Source organism: Lissotriton vulgaris, chromosome 2_2 (assembly GCF_964263255.1).
Source record: "Lissotriton vulgaris chromosome 2_2, aLisVul1.2, whole genome shotgun sequence".
Classification (NCBI taxonomy): Eukaryota; Metazoa; Chordata; class Amphibia; order Caudata; family Salamandridae; genus Lissotriton; species Lissotriton vulgaris.
Genome location: NC_141688.1, coordinates 221,075,411 through 221,095,968, shown reverse-complemented (window position 1 = coordinate 221,095,968; position 20,558 = coordinate 221,075,411). Strand labels below are relative to the sequence as shown.

General features: G+C 48.4%; 1 protein-coding gene across 2 annotated transcripts in view; it reads right to left on the bottom strand.

Annotated features, from left to right (window-relative positions):
- The window catches only part of NAT10 (N-acetyltransferase 10), a 204,502-nt gene that overhangs the window by 134,513 nt on the left and 49,431 nt on the right, over positions 1 to 20,558 (bottom strand). For both annotated transcript variants that reach the window (XM_086959584.1, XM_086959585.1), the window contains exon 4: positions 1,061 to 1,232. In XM_086959584.1, coding sequence (XP_086815710.1) covers positions 1,061 to 1,232 — 172 coding nt within the window. The remainder of the gene's footprint in view (positions 1 to 1,060; positions 1,233 to 20,558) is intronic.

Sequence of the window (20,558 nt, the reverse complement as noted above, 5' to 3'; positions counted from 1 at the left end):
TATAGATCGCTCCAATCACCAACTATTATCTGGCAAAAAAACACAGTTGTTGGAGATAATTCCACCACTATAATAAGGGTTTTCGATTGAGAGTGAGGTTCATCAACCCCTCCATATGTGACTGCAAGGGAATACCCATAGTTCATTCTGTACAGATACCTTTGAATCAGAACAGATTCCGATTGCGGTTTGGGAGATATCGTCCTTTGTCATGAAGAAAGTGGTGTTTAAGCATGTATGCCCACCAAAATGCGTCTACGCCCATTGTTAACAGGCATACTGTAGACTTTGATAGACATTTGTTATTATTTGTTAAATTTATTATACAAACATCAAATGTAAGAAAAATGAATTTAGTCTAGTTATTATGCCTGTTTAGCCGAGTAGAAACAAATTTTCTTGCAGGTTCTCCCAGTATTGTATTTATTATTTGTTTGTAAAAAAAAACAGTTTGCATATATTTGCTAAACAATGGATTTTTAACCTTTTTTAATGTTTTATTAATAAAAAATTCTGTATTTTTTCAGCACTTTGCCTTTGATGGTGTTGGTGTTATGTTCTGGTGATATGTTTAGGTGAACTAGTTTGCCCAAAAGGGGTTTCTTTTTGACTAAGGTCTATCTGGTGCCCTACTTCTTTAATGATAAAAAGGGGGCCCCCTTCATTCTTTGTGAGATGTAATTCATTATAAAATCTGCTACTGGACAAAGTTGTCCCTCAAACTCAAGATAGTGCAGAACTTGGTGTTTAGTACCGAGTTTGTATTAACAATAGCCAGATCAGCCTTACTCTCTTTAGACTATATAACACCAAGTTGACATGATTAGATTGGTATTGAATCTGGCACTTGTGTTCACTGACTGAATCAGTCACCTGCTAGTTGAGTCGTTCACAAACTCCAAACACTTGAATCAATTAAACTTCAACTCCAATATACACATAATGAAAAAACAAAGTAAAAACGATTCTCTAGAATGAATCCAATAGCAACCTGTTTTGCAACTACCCCGAGTCAAGCACACTTTTACTTTAGCCACATGGACAAGCACAACATATTTACCTGTAGTACACACATGCCATACGTATTTCCAAGTATTTTGTGGGTCTCATTGTAATAGCAGTAGCGAATATTTGTTGCAGCGACAAAGAGCTCAAATGGATCATCATCCTTTATATTGAAACTTCCAGTTTTAATTTTTTTTTGCAGTTTCCTCATTCTTTTCTTGCGGTGGCTATGGAAAAATTAAATTTGATAAATGGTAAACGTTGTGCCCAAAAAGAATTAACTACTTCATTAGAAATTTAATTATTACACATTGTTTTTCCACCTTCTCACTATGCATTGTGCAGTGCGCACCCATAACTTGTAAATATCATAACTAATGGGTGAATACTGGTCTAGAGCACGTCAGGGTCTTGGAGTGGCTTAAAAATCTGTGGTGTGCTATGCATATATCAATGTCAAGTTACCCAAATGTCCTTTATTCCAAGGAGAGCGGTCATGACACTTTCAGAAGAAGCAATGTGTCAACCTTTCTTAGCACTGCGTCAAACAAGCAACTCTCAAGAGCAAAGGTTCTTTACCCTACACCCCCATTGAATCACTACTTGAAATCGGAGACCCCTACATAAGTAATTTGTTAGATTTCCACCACAAAACAATACACACAAAAAAGATCTAAGTGTGCATAAAACAAATATACAAATTACGAAATAGTAACAATTCCCAGATAAACTTTTAGTCAGAAACTTAAAGTGTTTAAAAGTTGTAGTTGCATTTCTATAAGACAAAGCAATATGCTGTTCACTAGTATATCATTTGGTTTTCTTTTTGTTCCAGTGCATGCTCTATTTTTGTGTGTGCATAAAAATCCTTCAACTGCGGCAAATTCATTCTTTTGCTGTACTTTACTAATCTCGCAAATGAAGACAAGCATACCAATTAATTTTTAGCATCCAATTTAGAGTTCCTATATAAAAATTTACAGATCTGTTTAGCATTTTCAATTTTGCAGTTTTATGTATGTAAACTTTATTAATCTGCTATTGTTTAATTCTCTAAACAGCCGTAGACCCCTTAGTAGGTACCACAAACCACCTCCCAGGGGTCTGCTGACCACATGTTAAGGATCACTGCTCTAGAGCAACACTGGCAGCTCCTAGCTCAAAGCAGTGCTCTCCCATACAGCCTTGTGCCACTTGCAAGGACAGTACTTTGGTAACGTCACTGATCCCCACTCCTTAGAGTGATCCCTTCTCACTTGCCCCAACTGATTATTATAACAAAAAAGAGGATGATTAAATATCTGGTAATATCAGAGCATATAGTGCAAAAGATGCAAATATTTTAGTGTTATATATGTGAGCTGAAGTCTATACATTTATTGTGGTCTACGATACTCATATGTTAGAGGGACAAATGAGAGAGACTTGGAGGCAATGCCTAATTTCTAAGGGAACGGACCTTCCAGGTTTCTTCAGCCATGCCCTGTTTGAAATCTCATTCTTCCCCTTATGGTGCCCCTCAGGGTTCAGAGCTAAGGTCACTGCTATTTAATATATACATCCGCCCGCTGGTGGAGGTGGGTGAAAAAGCAGAACTGTCTGTTTTCCTATGCTGACTACGCACAGATTATCTACTTGCTCTCTTCTTCTCAAGGACACACTGTAAGAAAGTGGCTCTATATATACTGGATCAAAGTAAGGTACAGTGTGTATAGAGTCCTCAATCTCCAGAGGTATAACAGAGGCTAAAGTCAGATATGACCTTACTCTCTAAAGTGGTAGCTTGATCGAGCAGTAAGGCAGTATCAGAGGACAGTGTAAAGCATTTGTTGTACACGCTCAGTCAGCAAAGGTTTCACACACTCAAGAACTGAACTCTAGGCCAATTGTTTTTACATCAAAAGATATATTTGTTTTATTATTAGAACCAACAGGTTTCAAAATATACTTTTCTCATTATGAGTGACTTTAGGTAATTACTTTGCAGAAAGGAAATAGACTTGGTAAGTACAATAGCTACAGTGGTTGCAATTGGCAAACAGGACCGGACTGGGAACAAAAACTGGCCCCGGCAAAGTGCTCAGTCGGCCCCCGGGGGGGGGGGCAGGCGTGGGTGGCGTGGGGGAGGTCTGAGCTCTTTACCGGGGCTGGTTATCAGCCGATTTTGTTACAGGGCCGATTTTGCAGCTATGCTGCATAAACGGTCCTGTAACAAAAATGGTCCCCAGGGGCCAAAAACCGTCCCCTCCCTTGTGGCGCACCGGGGGATTGCCCGGTGCCAGCAACGGCCAGTCCGGCCCTGTTGGCAACACAATTTTAAACACATTTTAACATTGAGCTCAATGGGTTTTTCTACATAAATGCAGTTGATTACTTTATAGATTACTTTTGGAACTCCAGGACTGGATCCTAGATTCAGTCCCGGGACCTAAGCTGAAAACAGACTAGTAAAAGCATTTTGGTTATTGCATGATTTTTAAAGAATATAACTGTATTTTAAAAGTTCACACTTGGATACTTTTCAGTGAAAATCCAGCAATGTTATCCTATGGGAAGAAACTTATGTCGCAGGTAAAGTACTTTCTCGTAACTTTTGTAATCCAGTACTGGGCTCCTAGGTCCAGCACTGGGATCTCTACTTAAGACATGTAAGTAATTACGGTTCAGTAGTTGGTACGATTTTTAAGGAATATTTGAAGTTTGTAAAAATAGAAGAAATTTCACAGAAAGGTTGTATGACTCAATAACTACTGCCTCAAGCACGACTGCCTGAACCACCACCTCATTTTTCACGAAAGTTTTAACAACGATCTAATTGTTACAACTACTTTTTTAAGTACGACTTCCTTTACAACAAATTTTCTTTAATTAGTCTTTTTTGTGGGGGGGAAATCCCCCCACATCCCCCTTTGTTTTGCTTGATTTGATATTTTTTCGTCATAATTATTTCATTTTTTTTTTACAACGCATTTTTAAGATTATACTTTTAATATTAATTTTATGTATTAATAAAAATCTTTTTAAGAATTGTCCTACCTAAGACGCCAGTTTGGGTTCATTCGAAACGATGCAATTGTTTTTTTTGTTTTCTTTTCCTTTCGTGGGAGATATTTTGTGATTGGGCAGTGTCGAGTGACGTATCACTCCAACAAAGCCCAATCGTATTGAGCTTTGAGGGGGTGGTGACGTGGCCGGCAAGTCGTGGTTCCGTCGTCGTGATAACGGCTTTATTGTTGAGCAGTCTTCGTTGTTCTCCCCTCGTAGTTCAGGTGAGTCGTTGTTAAAGAATCGTGGTTTAGGATGTTTCCCCACAGAAAAACAGTCAATGGTTTCCTATGGAGAAAATTCAAGTTACTAGTAACCACGGTTAGGATTACTTTTGCGGTTCAGTACTGGGCTACAAGGTACAGTACTGGCTTCTCTCCTTATTAAGATCAGTACTTCGGAATTCGTTATTCGGCTGATTTTAGGTGAATATTTTAAAGTTTCAAATCATCACACAAAGAAGATTTTCCGAGTCAAACCAGTCAATGTTATCCTATGGCAGGAAGTGAGTTATCGGTTTGCAGGTGAGTACTCAACAGGTGAAGTAAAGGTTCTGGGCATAGACTCGGGGGTCTCCCAGGGTCGGAAAGGTACAGCAGTTACACCCTCAGCGGCACAGGGGCAGCCGGGTGCAGAGAGAGTAGGCCCAATGCAATCCAATGGAGTGTAGGGGGCCTGCAGTTGGTGGCTGCAAGCAGGCAGGCCACGTGGCTGTGGAAGCTGAGCTCCTGGTCACTAACTTGGGAAGTAGAGTAGGGTAGTAGTTGCACTTTTAGCGGCATTCGGGCGGCTGGGTGCAGGGTGCTTTTGAGCCTTCGGGCGCTCAATGTTATCCAATGGGAAAGTTAAAAAGTGGACAAAGGCTGCAGACTTTGGGACAGAGATTCTTCAGGTGCGACCACCACTTCGAGAGGTAAGTTGAGATCTTGGAGTAGAGGTAGGTACCCCAAAGGAAGGCACGGAAAGCCACAGGGCGCCAGGTGCAGGGGTGTCTTTTGGTGTAGGGAAATCTTCCCCTCAGCAGGTCGCGGTTGAAGGGTCCCTGGTTCTGAGACTGCAGGCGTCGTCTGGGTCGTTGAGGAGGGTCTTTGGGCACTGGACTTCGGGTCCCAGTCGCCGGGGGGACGTCCTCGTGGTCTTGGATCACTCTGACACGGGCCGGGCTCGGCGGGTGTAGAGTGGGTTGGATTTGCGGTTTCTGTCTGGCAATAGGGGTATTGCTGTTGGAGCAGAGCCTCTGCTCCTGGGAGTCCTAGTCTTCGAAAGGGTCAAGGCAGTCAGGTCCTCCGGGTGTACCCAGGTTGCTGTCCGCAGGAGTTGCCGGGATTCAGCAGGAGCAGGTTCCAGGCTCGACAAGCCCGTAGGGCGGAGGCCAAGTCAGTTGTTGTCGCCCTGTTGTTAGCAGCTGCACGGTGGGTCTACTTGATCTTCTTTCTTATCGGGATCTGAGGAAGGGTGGTTCAGGGTGCCCCTAAATACTGAATTTAGGGGCGTTACAGGTAGGGCAAGGGCAGCGACCAATAGGTCCCTGTCCTGGGGTGGGTACACCCCATAGCCTGCTCTTCTCCTGTGGGAGGGGACAGGAGCTCAACTGTGATAGGGCAGGGCTCCCCATAGTCATGATGGCCAGAGCCCGGGGTTGTGCTTCACCTCGCCTCTCCCACCTGAGGGTTGGGGTTGGCACAGGCTGGCACACCCGCCTTCCTGACGTAGGGTTTCCCGCCAGTCTTCCTGCCAAAGTGGGGGGTAGAACTAGTGGGGGCTAATTGCTGAGTACAGCAAGTGGTCTGGAGAAGCTCACAAGAGCGGAAGGCCTTTGTTGCTTCTCCCTGCCCATCCTTGGGGGAGTAGACCTAGCACATCGCCCGGCATGTGCATTGTTACAGGCCCAGGAGAGCGGGGGCTCTCCATCCAGGGGTCCAGCAACAGGTCTGCTATGTGGCAGCCTAGGCAACCTCTCAGACCAGACGTGGATTGTAGGTTAGGTTTTCAGGGGGAATCTCTAAGATGCCCTCTAGTGCATTTTACATTAAATCCCACACTGGCATCAGTGCGGGTTTACTGTGCCGAGAAGTTTGATATCAAACTTGGCAGGCTTCAGTGGAGCCATTATGGTGCTGTGTAGTTCGTAATGACAACCTTCCAGCACCATATACTCTTAATGGCATCACTGCACTTACAGTGCCCAAGAATGGCCCTAGGTACTGTAGGGGCACAGGGCTCATGAACATGTGCCCACACCACTGGCATAGTGCACCCAGCCAGAGGTATTACAGCTGCGCAGAAAGTAGTGCCAGCTGCACTCTTTAGACCACTCTATCTGTGGGGTCAGTTCCGATTGAGTTAGCAGTGAGATGCACTACTTCGCCCTATCCCCTCACAGCTGCGTAACACTTAGTGCCAGATGACATTCTGGAAACAAGGCTACAGGCCTTATTACGATTTTGTGGTGCTAGAAAATGTTTTTCATGTAGTATGAAATGTTTTTTCAAGTAGTATGATTTACTCACCCTGTTCTGAGTACCTCAAAAGGTGGTTTCGTGATGAGGTTGTCGTGCATATTTTAGTTATGCTGGTGAGATTTTGTTCCACCCCGTGCTTTATGCCCCTAATGTTAGTGATTCTTATGAGATTAGGGTCCAATATTAGTCTGTTGAGATTATGGGTGTATGATGCGGTTGGTGCCAAATGTAATTTTGCTACAGGCTGATGCTAAGTACAGGGATCACCAGTGGATACTGGGTGTTCGTCTATGATCTGTTTTATTTTATTATTACTAAATTTGCTTTGTGATGGTTCTGACAGTGGTCCAGTTGGCCCTGTCATATGTAAACAATTCCCTTTATAAATATCGACGAGTGCCAAGTGACATCATGTACACCTAGATGAAGGGCCCAACAAACACCAGCGGAACCACAGAAACTTACAAGCCCCCCCTATCTTCTTCTGCTAGCGATCTGTGCCTAATCACCTGACCTCCCGGATGGCACATTAGTTCAGCTATCTTCACCTGACGTCTGGAATATGTGCCCTCTCTACGTACTTTTATTTCTCCTCACCACAGCTCTCCTAGTAGCACCCTTCTCTTTTCCCCCCCACCCTCCTCCTCCTCATTGTCCTAATATGGCCACCACTCGAGTTAAGGCTGGAAGTAACTGCTACAAAATCATTTATCCTCCCAACCAGACGAAACCTCAGTAAAACGATTGAACGTTTCCCTGATTCCATTTTTGTTGATCAATTTTACAATGGTTGGTTTGGGAGACTCAAAAACGATCTCATTTTCTTCACTCACAACACCCCCTCTTGGTCCACCAACTTATATAATTCCCTTAACGTCACCACCACCTCCTCTATCCCTCATGGAAAGAACTAAAAATGTGACCATCTGCGTGTTTCAACGGCTCCATTACTATCTGGCTCTATAACAACAGTACTGTCATGATCCAAGGCAAAGACACCTGTCTCTCTCTCTTGGACCACCTCTTCCCCTCCCTACTCCCCTCTTCTGCGACAGGGTCATCCCATGACTCTTCATCTAGCGTCACCCATTTCTCCCTTTCTCATCCCCTGACCCCCCTACCACACTCTAATAGGCTGCACCCCCGAGTAGCACAGCCATCAACCCTCCCCCTCTACGTTGCCCTTATTCCTCCCTCTCCTCCTATTCTCTACCCCCTCCTCCCCTCGCGATTTACCCCGATTTCTCCTCATTGCATCTCCCTCCTTCCCCCCACTTCTCCAGCATTGCTATGCTACACCCTCTCCCCCTTTGGGAACCTTTTCCATTTCCCTCCCTCGGGCCCAGCAGAACTATTTCCTTTATTCAACTTCCCTTTCTCCCAACCCACCCTCACTCTGCCAGATGCCCGGTCCCTCACAGCCACCTCTCCGAGCTAACAGGACCTCTACAACCACCTCCCCTCCTTTCCCCCCTAACCTCCTACTTCCCTATGATTCCACACAGTCCTCCCCACTCCTTCTACCCCACCGCCTTGAGCCGCACCCTTCTCCCCCCTCAATTTGTCCTGAATTCCTTTCCTTCTTGCAACGCCAACAAAGATAACCCGCCCTGCACCTCTGATACACCCACTCCCGCTCTCAATCTCCACTTTTCCCCTCCTATGAACCCAACTCTCCTCCTGTCCTCCAGCTGTCCTGTCTTCATCACCAATTCCACCCCCTCCTGTTTCCATCAAGCCTCACAACCTTCCTTGCTCTGCCATACTCTCTCTGGAAATGAAGCTAGGCTCTCTTATTACCGCTATCTCCCAGCTTGTAGCTACCATTTCATTTTTAAGCTCCAAGATCTCCACTCTTCCTTATACCTCTAACTCCTTTGGAAAACTCTCACCTTCCCACGAGTTGCACCTCGCCCCCCCCACCCCAGAATAGCCAAGCATAACCAGTCATCTGCAACCATCATAAATCCACACAAGCCCTTGAACGCCACCCTTCCTCTACTTGCATCTCCGAGTAACCCAACTATCTACACTATTCCGACCATCTCCTCTGTCAGAGCCAAGCACCCACCTAAACCTGCCTGGGCACCCCCTTCCAAGTACAATATCCCTATCACTCTTCATAGCCCCAGTTGCCCCCGTCACCAAAACAGTCTTGACAGAGCTGCGCTGTCTGCTCCACAACTGCTGATCTGCAAGAAAACACAAACTTGAAATCTCCGATACCATCACCTTTCACAATATTGACATGCTCTTCCTCACGAGACCTGGTTCAGCGATACCGCTCACTCTATGTTTGATCTCCTAATACCCACAGGCTATTTGATTTTTAGAAATGACAGAACTGAAAAAGTTGGGGAATGTGTTGCAGTCATCTTTAGAAACTCCCTTCAACTTAAGGCTTTTCCTATCAGCTCCTTCCGCACTTTTGAATGCCTATCTCTTGAGCTTCAACTACACCACCGCTCTCCCCTCAGATTCCATGCCGTTTACCGCCCGCCTGGCAGCGGCCCTGCGTTTATGGAGGAACTCACTGACTTCATCAGCGACCAATACTCGCAAAGTGACAATCAAACCTTTGTGGGTGACTACAATATCCACTGGGGCTTACCGCAAGACTATTCCGCGTAGTCGCTGGCCACCTTCCCCTCTGCAAACTATCTTATCCAACACTGCAAAGAATCAACACACTCCAAGGGCTCAATCCTGGACCTTGTTATCTCTAAAGCAGGCATTCTTTCTATCGCAACCCCGATTCATGTAGACTGGTCTGACCACCTCCTCATCCCATTCTCTCCACCTTGCACACTCTATAACTCTTGGCCAACCTAAGAGGGCTACCTCCTGGTTTCGTGACACTAAAAATATTGACACACTTTCCCTCTGTGACTCAGCTTTGTTGTCACTAGCGAGTCTAGACCCGAACCTAGATGTTGGCGAACTCACCTCCCAATGCCACACAGTCCTTGCAGTGGAAATCAATAACGTCGCTCCTCTCCAAAGCAAAAAGAAAAGGCCCATTCCCTAATCACCTTGGTTCAACAAATCCCTCTATGAAGAAAGGAAGCACTTAACACTCCTAGAGAAACATTGGAGGCAAGCGCCCTCCACAGATAATTTGACCACGCTTCGTACAGCACGATCCAAGTGCCACAAGCATATCTTCCTTAAGAAAGCGTCGCACTTCAGAACCCTCCTTAATTCAGCCAAATATAGACCCAAAAAGCTATTTGAGCTCATCAAGTATACTAACTGCTCTCCCCCCAACCTCCAAGCTGGAGAATTGTACAAAGAAAGCAGCGGATTTCGCTGTATTCTTTGACGAAAAAGTGAAATCACTGGTGGATCAGGTTGCTCATTCTATTCCTCCTGAGGAGCGCAAATCATCAGTCATTTGGCAGAACTTTGACCCCCATCTCTGAAGATGCCCTCCTCAATTGCATCCGCGAAACAGAGCCCTCCAACCATTCTCTTGACCCCATCCCTAGTGCCATTGCCATGGACTTCTATACCCATTCGCTTCCCTATTGGACCACTCTAGTCAACCTCTCCCACTGTCAAGGCTCCCTTCCTGTCCCCTTTCAAAATTGGGCAGGTCACCCCTCTGCTTAAAAAACCCACTGCATATGCTAATTACCTCAACAACTTCCGCCCCATCACTATCCTACCCTTTCTTGCGAAGATCACAGAAAGATGTGTAGCGAAACAACTCTCTCGTCATATCAAGGACAATGATCTTCTTGACAATTTTAAGTCCGGCTTCATCCAAAACTGCAGCACTGAACCAGCCCTGCTGCAAGTGATTGATGACGCGCTGCAGATACTCGATTCGGGAGGGTCTTGTCTTCTAATTCTCCTTGACCTTTCTGCAGCCTTTGACACTGTCAATCACAACACTCTCCTCAACACTCTTCAACAGAGAATGGGCATGGAGGGCACTGTGCTTAAGTGGTTTGCTTCCTTCCTCTCGGATAGATCCCAAATGATCAAAATAGCGAACAGTCTTTCACCTCCGTCTGCAGTAAGTCAAGGTGTTCCTCAAGGCTCTATACTTGCACACACTGTTCAATCTCTATTGAGAACCACTGGGAGATCTCCTAAGTAAATCCGGGGTCCACTATCATCTCTACGCAGACGACACTCAAATATACCTCATGGTTGCCTCCACTCACGATCTCTCAGTCCTAAGAAAGAATAAATGAATGAATGAATGTTGGATTTATAGCGCGCGTGGTTACCCTGGGGCGTCCCAGCGCTGTACCACTGGGGAACCCGTCCTGGCTTTCCCTGTCAGATGGTCCCTTTACTGGGCATCCCCAAGGTGCAGCCAGGCATCCCTGGCGGTGATGGGGCCGGAGTGGAGATTAAGCAAGCTATTGCCCAGAGTTGCAGGGTGGGACCCCATGATTAGAGTGGCACCGAGGCGAGATTTATTGGGCCCGCTGGCATTGGTCCTGCACCCGGCTGCATCGGCAATTGAACCGTGGTCCCTGGCCGACCTCTGCCTCCAGGTCTCCCGCCTCTAACCGTTGAGCCACACTTCTCCACTAAGCTCTACTCTGGACTCCATTAACACCTTCAGCGCGGCGCGAATTTTCGCGCTGTGCTGAAGGTTCTAATGAGCCAACGGGCTCATGATGGAACGGTTCAGTCATGAGCACAGGACAACCGACGCTCATAACGGAACCATTCCGTCATGAGCATCGAAGGGGTTAGATACTAGATGTCAAAACATCAACTGATTCTGAATCCCTCCAAAACTGAATTCCTCCTCCTAACTCTCTTCTCCCCCAGTTCAATCATGGATGGACAGTTGAATCTTTTTTTTTTGCAGAGTTTTATATAGCGCGTAATAGACCCGAACCGGATCGGGTATCAGAGCGCTTTACATAGCACCAGTTACGTTACATGAGGACACACATTCATTTTAGGCACAAAGAGATTAAGTGATTTACAGGAGGTTGTGCCGTTGTTACAGAGACTCGAACCCAGATCACTAGCTCCGAGGTTGAGTGCCCTAGCCGTTAACAATAAACCCATCATTGTTGACAGCGTAAAATTCCTAGGTGTCATACTCGACAAAAAACACAATCTAATCTCCCACATCAACTCCATTGCAAAGTCTGCTTAATACAAACTGCGCCTTCTTTGGGGAATTGGTCGCTTCTTCCAGGAGCAAGACCTTAAAACCCTGGTCCAATCGCTGGTCCTCTCCACACTGTACTGCAATTCTCTTCTCACTGGCCACCCCAAATCCCACCTGTCCCCCCTAAAATCCATTCTCCATTCAGAAGCTTGCTTCATTTATGGGGCCAAAAGAAGCGACCACATCCTGCCCATGCTATCCACCCTCTGCTGGCTTCCCATAGAGGCAAGATCTATCCTGTATCACCCACAAAGCCTTGCACTCCTCCTCTCCTTGCTACCTGGCGAACAAACAAACTGTCTGGAGGCTCTAGACCATCACGTAATACGGAAAATTTACTGCTTGAACCTCCCACTTTCAAGAAGGAAAGATCAATGGCCCAATCCTTTTAAGGCAACGCTGTGAGAATCTGGAACTCACTTCCACCTCAGCTCTGGACCACCACCTGCCCCCCATTTTTTTTTTTTAATTTGTTTTTATTGCAGAATTAGAAACAAGACCTCGAAGTAGGTCAACCATTACACTCATGACATCACAAACCATAGGAATAACAGTAAATTCGTACACAGCCAATTAGCCCACATCCCGGAGGCCGGGCGGCGCACCAACTCGTATTTGCCAGGACAATGTCACAGTGGCCACATCATACGGGTGTCTGGTTAACAACACCATTCAGTATCTGCTTTTTTACCGCCCTAAACTCCCACCCCCTATACACCGTCAAGCACATCCAGGTGCCCTGTGGGGGCGATGTCGGTATTCTAACGCCCGTTCCAACATGTTCCTGCTAGTGCTCTTCTATGATGGCCGTCTCCAGGGTCTGACAATTACCGCCCCCCCGGGAACCTGCCTTACCCCGCTCGGGGACCTCACGGTTGTAAAACCAGCCCTAGGTCCCAGCTGCAGGCACCCTCAAAATATTACTGCGGTGCCCATTAACCCCCCTCAAACCATCCCTCCCTCCCTCCTCCCCCCCCAACTGCTACTGATGTGGGCATAGTCATTCTGTACTGATAATGGAGCACGCCACTGGTCGGGTGTTAAATTTGTTCGCTCAAGCCTCATGGAGCCCTATTCTTTCAATGTGTCTAATCTTCATCCTCTATCATGTAGTCACGCAATGCTTGAACTATCATTTTCCATGCTCTCGCCATCTCCAAACTTTTATCAGTCAGTCCTGGCAGCCTGTCGCATTCTAATTACACTTTCACATCCGGACCATTTCAACAACTCATTCATCCATCCATCTCCTCACTGACGGGCCCTCCTTGGATTTCCAGTGCCAGGTAATCTCTCTCTGAGCCAATATGAGTCCTAGGTCGATAAATTTGCTTGTGATTTTCGTCCTCGTTGTGTGAGGGAACCAAAGCAGTAAGCACGCCGCCATGTCAAAGTCCACCTCCCTGTCAGTAACCACATTCAGGAGTTCTCCCACTTCAGATCAGTATGTCCCTAACTTCGGACATCCCCACAGCAGGTGATCCAGGTCAACTTCAGGTGCCAAGCATCTCGGGCACATTGCGTCGTGTACCCGAAAGTACCGCTTAATCCTCTCCGGGGTCAGGTAGGCCCTATGTATGACGAAGAAGTGTACCTGCTGAAAACGTGCATTCCTGGTTCCCTTCCACGTCCGTTTCATAATATGGCCCCAGACCGTGTCCGGTATGGGCTTACCTATGCTGTCCTCCCATCTCGTCTTCAGTGCTTGCAGTGGTTCCAGTCCCTCATTTAACATTCTAGTATGGAGGCAGGTCACCGCTTTAAAAGTGCCCGCAGCCATCACCACATACTAGCAGGCCATGGTCTTTTCTGGCTTCAACTAGCCCTCCCTTCCAGTGCTTTTGCATCGCCACAACCACTGCTGCATGCAGAAGATAATTCCCGTCTGGTAGGCCAAACTGATCTTGCAACGTCTGAAAGGGGACGAACGTCCCATCTATGTATAAGTCCCCCTCCATCTGCAAGTCCAACTCCTCCCACTCTGACAACGGGGACCAATCGCCCCCATGTGGCAGCGCCGTCAGCATCCCCAGTGGTATCTCCGGCGCATATGGCCGGGCTCTCTTCGCTCTCTTCAGACTCCAGTGCCAACACAACCGGAGAGTCCTTTCCTCCACTGTGAGGTCCCTCATATCTAGTTTCTGTTGCAGGACTATGTAGGACAAGACATGTCGTTGAATACCAGTCCCTCGTTCGTGGTCCGGGCCCCTGAACTCTCTGGCAATGTTTTGCGTTCGTATCTGCAGTTGAGCCGCCAAATAATATAATTCAAAATCGGGGACTGCCATCCCCCCCTCGAGTTTGGGTCTGGTCAGAGTATTCAATGCCACCCTGCGTCGTCCGTGACCCCAAAGGAAGTCAGTTACCATCATCTTCAATTCTTTGAAGATCCGCTGTGGGATCCAGATCGGCAGGGTACGGAAGTAATAAAGCAACCGCGGCAGTGCCACCATCTTCAACAGTGCTACTCGGCCCAACACTGATAGAGGGAGGCCCAAAAGGCTATGCAACCCCTCAGTGCACGCACGCAACGCCCTATATTACCCTCCAACAGATTTGCGGCCTCATGGTAGATGCGGACACCCAAATAGGTGAAACAGGAGGGCTCCCAGACCACCTCCATCGTAAGAGGGGGACACGGCGCACCTGCCTGCAACGGAAAAACACAGGTTTTAGTCCAGTTTATCTTAAGGCCTGACAACTGACCAAATCTGGATAACATCTCTACCGCTCCTTCCAAGGCCCGTTCCGTGTCTGCTAGGTATAGTAACAGATCATCTGCATACAGTGATATGTAATGCGACTCCTCACTCTGCCTGATCCCTTGGTACTTTGCTCCTGACCTCGCCTGTGCCGCCAGTGGTTCCATCGCCAGTGCGAACAACAAGGGAGATAGCGAGCAACCCTGCCTCCTCCCTCTGCGCACTGGGTAATCCGAGGATATAACTGACCCTAGTCGCACCCTCGCAGTAGCAGAGGAGTAAAGAACTCTTGTCCATCTCCCAAACCCGTCTCCAACACCTCATCTAGGTATTTCCATTCAAGGCTGTTGAAAGCTTTTTCAATGTCAACCGACAATACTGCAGGATTTTGATCCGAGTCCCCGGCGCTGTCTAGTATCCGGACCAATCGACGTATGTTCATTGACGTGTCCTAGTAGGAATAAACCCTGCCTGGTCCCAGTGTACTAGCTTGGTCATGTGCGGCAGTAGTCTGGTGGCTAGAATACGGCTCAAGATCTTATAATCCACCGTTAGCATAGACAAGGGCCGATAAGACGTCACATCCGATGCCTCCCTGCCGGGCTTCAGTAGTGGCACCACTAGCGCCTCCCTCATTGATTTGGGCAAGTGCCCCAACATTCTTGCTTCAGAGTACACCACCAATAGTCTGGGCGCTAAAATATCAATATATTTCACGTAGAATTCAATCGGTAGGCCATCCACCCCCGGCGTTTTATTTCTAGCCATCTGTTTAATGGCCACCCTGATCTCTGATAGCGTTACGGGACCTCCCAGGTCTTTCGCAGCTTCGCCATCTAGCACTGGCAGTGGGACAAATTCCAAGTATTCACTTATCTCCGAGACCTCCACCCCCAGTTGACACTCATACAAACTCGTGTAATAAGACTGGAAGCGCGCCAGGACTGCCGTCTGCGAGTAGACTATTTCCCCTGTCTCTGTTCTTATGCTCATAACCGGGCATCCTCTAGGTTCCGGGTTGGCAAGCTTAGCAAGGAGCGTGCCCACTTTATCTCCTTCTGCATGTACCTTGGTGGCATATAGCTTATAGTCATAGCACCGCAGCCGTTCTGTTTCAGTCGCCACCACTTCCTTAGCCTCAAGTAACTGCTCTTGTAGGTCCGGACATTCAGGCCTACGCCGTTCTAGCTCCCTTAACACATCCTCTGCCTTCGCCAGAGCAGTCAAGACTCATGTCCTTGCATTCGAGAACCTGCCCATGCATACACCTCTCACCACTACCTTCATCGCATCCCATTCTATCGATCTCGCTGTAGCTGCACCCTCATTCACCTCAAAATAGTGTTCGATGCCCTGTAGGACCGTGTCACTAAACACCAGATCCTCTAATGTATCGGGCCGCAGCCTCCATGTTGGAACCGCTGATCTCACCCGTTGCCACTGCACTGACACTAGTAAGGGATTATGATCTGAGATAGTCCTGGTCAGGTATTCCGTGTGAGCTATCACGGCAGCCAGGGGGCCACTACATAAGACGGAGTCTATTCTGACATGTAACGCATGCAAGGCTAAAAAAAAGGAATAGTCCCTAGTATCAGGATGCTGCTCCCTCCACACATCTATTAGTCCCCATCTCTCCTGCCAGTCTTTCCTGTGTGTGGCTAACCTGCGCACTGGGGAATCGGCCGATGGTGGATGCGACCTATCAAGTGTCACATCAGTGATCGAATTAAAGTCACCTCCTAGGATGACGGGGCCCGCCAGGAAGCATGCCAGCGAACCCGTTAGACTATCGAAAAAGTGAGCCTGATCAGCATTGGGGGCGTACACACTACATAAGACCACATCCCGACCGTATAGCCTCACCTCCACCACCACGTTTCTACCCTCAGGATCCACCTGCTGGTTCGTGGCCTGGAACGGTATCCCTGCCCTTACCCAGATCAGCAACCCTCTGGCAAATGCCGAATACGTGGTACCAAACACCTGACCACGCCACCTCATCTGCAGTGCGGTGCATTCCTGCTTGGTTAAATGAGTTTCCTGTAACATTGCAATCTGGACGCCTCGCCTCTCCAAATAGGCATGCACCTTATGACGTCTGACCATTGTTCGAAGTCCACGGACATTCCATGTAAGGCATTTCAAATTAGGTAACGTCCCCATAGCAGTCATCCCCGTACCGTATCAATAACAACCGGTCGTTCCCCACATCATTGCAGTTGTACCCCCCCCCTTCAAAACTCCCCGAAAAACTCCCCAAACCCCTCTACCCATGACCGGACCTAATAACCCAGCTTCAGCCCTGATCCAAACCTGTAACACATCACACTAATCTGTGGTCGCCACCACAGAAGGCCTTAAGGGCCACAAGAGGGTAAGTTAGCGCCGACCCAGGGCAAGCAGAGCTCCCACCCCGCGCCCTTGATAACATACTGCATTCGCAGCACCATACCTGCTAGTCCGCCAAACACCAGGAGAGCCCACCCCAATAGAAGTATCGGAATTGTTCTGCTCTCTTAAATGCCACTCATTAAATAGTCCATCTGCTGTCTGCGGGGTGACCGCTGGTCCCTTCGAGTTCTCAGCTTCCGATATGTCTCCTCCAGACTTTCCTCTGTCATCATCAGAGTCCGACCCCACCGACGCCTTCTCTTGTTGCGAACCCGTAATGATCGCCGTTGCAGCTAGTGCACCCTTCCTGCCGCCGCCATCTGAACATCCCGCATTGCTCTTTTGAGTTTATTTTGTTTGCGGATGCGCTGTGATTTTCGGACCTGGATCGGTTTTTGTCTCTCCCTCTCGTTTTTGCTATTGCGGTCCGTTCCAGCGCGGTATAATTCGAGCCATGACCATGCTTCGTCCGGGGTCTGAAAGAATTGGGTCTTCCCATCTAGGATCACTCTTAGCTTGGCTGGGAAAAGCAAAGAGTATTATATCCCTTCCTCCCTCAGTTCTTTTTTCACGGTCAGGAAGGATGCTCTGCTCTTCTGGACCTCCTGTGTGTAGTCCGGGAAGACCGTGACCGGGCTATTGTCCACTTGATAGGGGCCCATTGAGCGCGCCCTCTGTTTCAGCAGGTCACGATCCTTGTAGTGCAATAGTTTTACCACCATCGGCCTTAGTGGTCGGCCCTGCATAGGCGGGCGGGCCGGGACCCTGTGTGCTCACTCCAGGGAGAAAAAGGGAGAGAGACCCTCCGGTGCCACAACCGTTTTAAACCAGTTCTCCATATAGGCCACAGCATCATCCCCTTCAATTTTTTCCGGAAGGCCCACCACCCTCACGTTGTTCCTCCGATTGCGACTTTCGGCATCTTCTGCACGTCTCTCCAGTGTCGCCAGGCGGCCAAGGATATCTGTCAATTTGTGTTCCGCGGTCACTACCGCTGGTTTCAGCTCCTGAAGTAGTTGTTCATTTTCTTTTACTCTGTCTGAGAGCTAAGCATGGTCCGCCCTCAGGAGACCCAGTCCCGTGGCGACCTGCGCTATGTCTTGGTGTAATGACTCCTTTGTCGCGGTTATTGCTTCTAGGATGCTGTCTAGTCGCAAATTCAGCCTCCGTTCCTGCGCCGTTGCGTCTGGGGGGGTATGGGTTCCGCTATCCTGGACCAGAGCGGTCGCGTCGTCACGACCTTGCTTTATAGCTAGCTCACTGCCAGTAGCGGCCATCTTGGTGCCTCGTGCGTCGCCATAGGGTCGCCTCTAGGGGCTTTACCAGTCCCCACGTCCCTCCGTCGTGGGAAAGCTGCTCTCTTCACTCTGTCTTCGCTTAAGTGTCCCAACAGTTTCACTCAGAAGTGATCTCCACCTCCAAAGGCCGAGTCGTCGTCAGCACAAGGGCTCGGCCCCAATAGCCAAGATTACAGTCTATATACCCACTTCTCGTCCCGTGCACCCGCAGATCGCTCATAGCACAGGGGTCTGCCCATACAGTTTATCGCCAGCTCCAGTGCGGACCCACCGCATTCCCACAGCAAAGTCCAGGGAAGGTCCAATCCAGATGCCAGAGGAATCAATAACATGAACCCGACAGAGCAGGCGGGCGTTGCGCCGTGTTAAGCTTATGCCTCAGTCCCAAACGCCGCACAGACTCGGCCCCACCACCAAACAGTGAGCCACACAGTGTTGGGTGAATCACCGCTGATCGCCTCAGTTGGTTTGCTTAGCGTGGCCAGGACCAATACTCAATACACACGGCAGTAGCTGCTCCCACCGATGCTCAGAGTCCGAACCCGCGTGCGTCCATGGCCCGTGTTCGAGGCTATAAGTAAGCCGGTTGCTGGTGATTGGTGCCCCTTATATAAGCGGCCGCACCGTCTTCAATGCGCACCCCCTCCCTGAGGGATCGTTATTAGGCTTCATGAAGGTCCCAACAGCCGCGGGAGGTAGAGGTCGTAGCCCTAGGGCGGGACGTCCATCACATGGCCGCCATGTCGGGGAGCGGGGGATGGGCGCTGCGTCCGCCGTTCACTGGGTCGGTGGAAGCCCTTCACGTCTCTGGTCCTGCCTCGGAGTCTCTCTCTGCTGGGCTCCGGCTCCGCTCACCTTAGTAGACGATTGCACGCAATCCGGCTCAGCTCCGACCCGCCCCGTCCCGCGGGCAGTCTCCACAGCTCCCGTGCGCCGCCATGTTCTCTATCCCCGGCTCGGCTCCTCCGGGATCGGACTCCAGCGCTATTTTCGGTCACCCGCTGGCCCCCAGCCGCGCTCCTCTGACCCTCCGATACTTCGTGCGGGGAAGCCGCACCTCAGGCAGCGCTGATGGTAGGGATTTCAGGAGAATTTACGGGATCAGGCGCGGAGCTGCAAGCTCACGCCGCCATCCCGATCGGCGTCCAAGCCACGCCCCCACCACCTCCCCCATGCCTTCAAAACGGACCTCAAAGTTCTCCTCCTTCAAAGACGCTTCCAAATGTAATTCACACCCTCTCTATGATCTGAAGGAAGACCCTCCATTATAGAGAATCCATTTTTACAGGACTATGGTAGTGCCTTCCCAGTGTGTTCTACCAGTTATTGCAGGATTATCCTTCTACCTGTGTTTGGTACTAGTTTGTAACATGCACACGTCACTTTTCTCTTGTAACACACTGTTTGCTACCTCTTACACTTTGTTTGCTTTAGATACTTGCACAAGTGCCACCATTGCCTACGTAACGTTTGTTCTTGTGCTTGAGTGTCTGCCATGTATTGAAGTATTATACCTCTATTTGTACTTTGTACGCTTTTGTAACCTGCACACATGTAACTTTTTCCTCCTGTAATGCACCGTTTTCTACCTCTTGTATTTTGATTGCTCACAATTGTCATTTTTGCCTCATGTAACTTAACGTTTGCTTTTGTAATTTGTTCATTTGTAATGTCCTCCTCATGTATCAGTTCTGTTTCAACTGTGAAGCGCTCTGACACCTTCGGGTAAAGTCCGCGCTATATAAAGACGCATAAAATAATAAATAAAGGTATGCCAGGGCAGTGGGTCTTATGGGCATGGCACACAGGGATGTGTGCCATGTCGACTCTTTGTTTAGTTCTGTACTTAGACACTCAGCCTGCAAAGGCAGTGTGTGAGTGTCAGGGTACAGGGCCCCTAAGGGTGGCACAATAAGTGCTGCAGCCCTAAGGGGTCTTCTCTTTTCACCAGACCCTGGGTACCTAGGGTATCATTTACTAGGGACTGATAGGTGGCCAGAGATGCCAATTCGGGTTTAGTTTCAACACAATTTTAGAGAACGAACACAGGCCCTGGGCACCTGATTGGCAGGAGCCCAGGGCACACTCAGTCAAAGCACATCAGCAGTTCAGCAAAAAGTGGGGGCGTACCAATGCAAGAAAGATGGCACTTTCTCTCACACACACCCTCAGATCTTAACCTAGGATTGTGTAAAGTGGCGTTGTGGATGCAAATTAATCTACTCAAATTAAATAGCGAAAAGAGAGAAGTTTTGATCCTGGGCAAAAGACATGACCTTTGGGGCTTGCATCATTGGGCCCCCCTAAATTAGGTACTCTACCCTGGTCAGTGAACAGTGTTCGGAACTTGGGCTTAATAATTGTTAAACATCTGTCAATAAGACAGCAAGAGACTAAGATTTTTTCTACCTGCTGTGCAGTTTTGTGCTGGCTAACGAAGATTTTATGGATGATTTCTCTCCCAGCCCAGAGAACTGTGGTCCTGGCTCTTGTTATTTCAAGACTG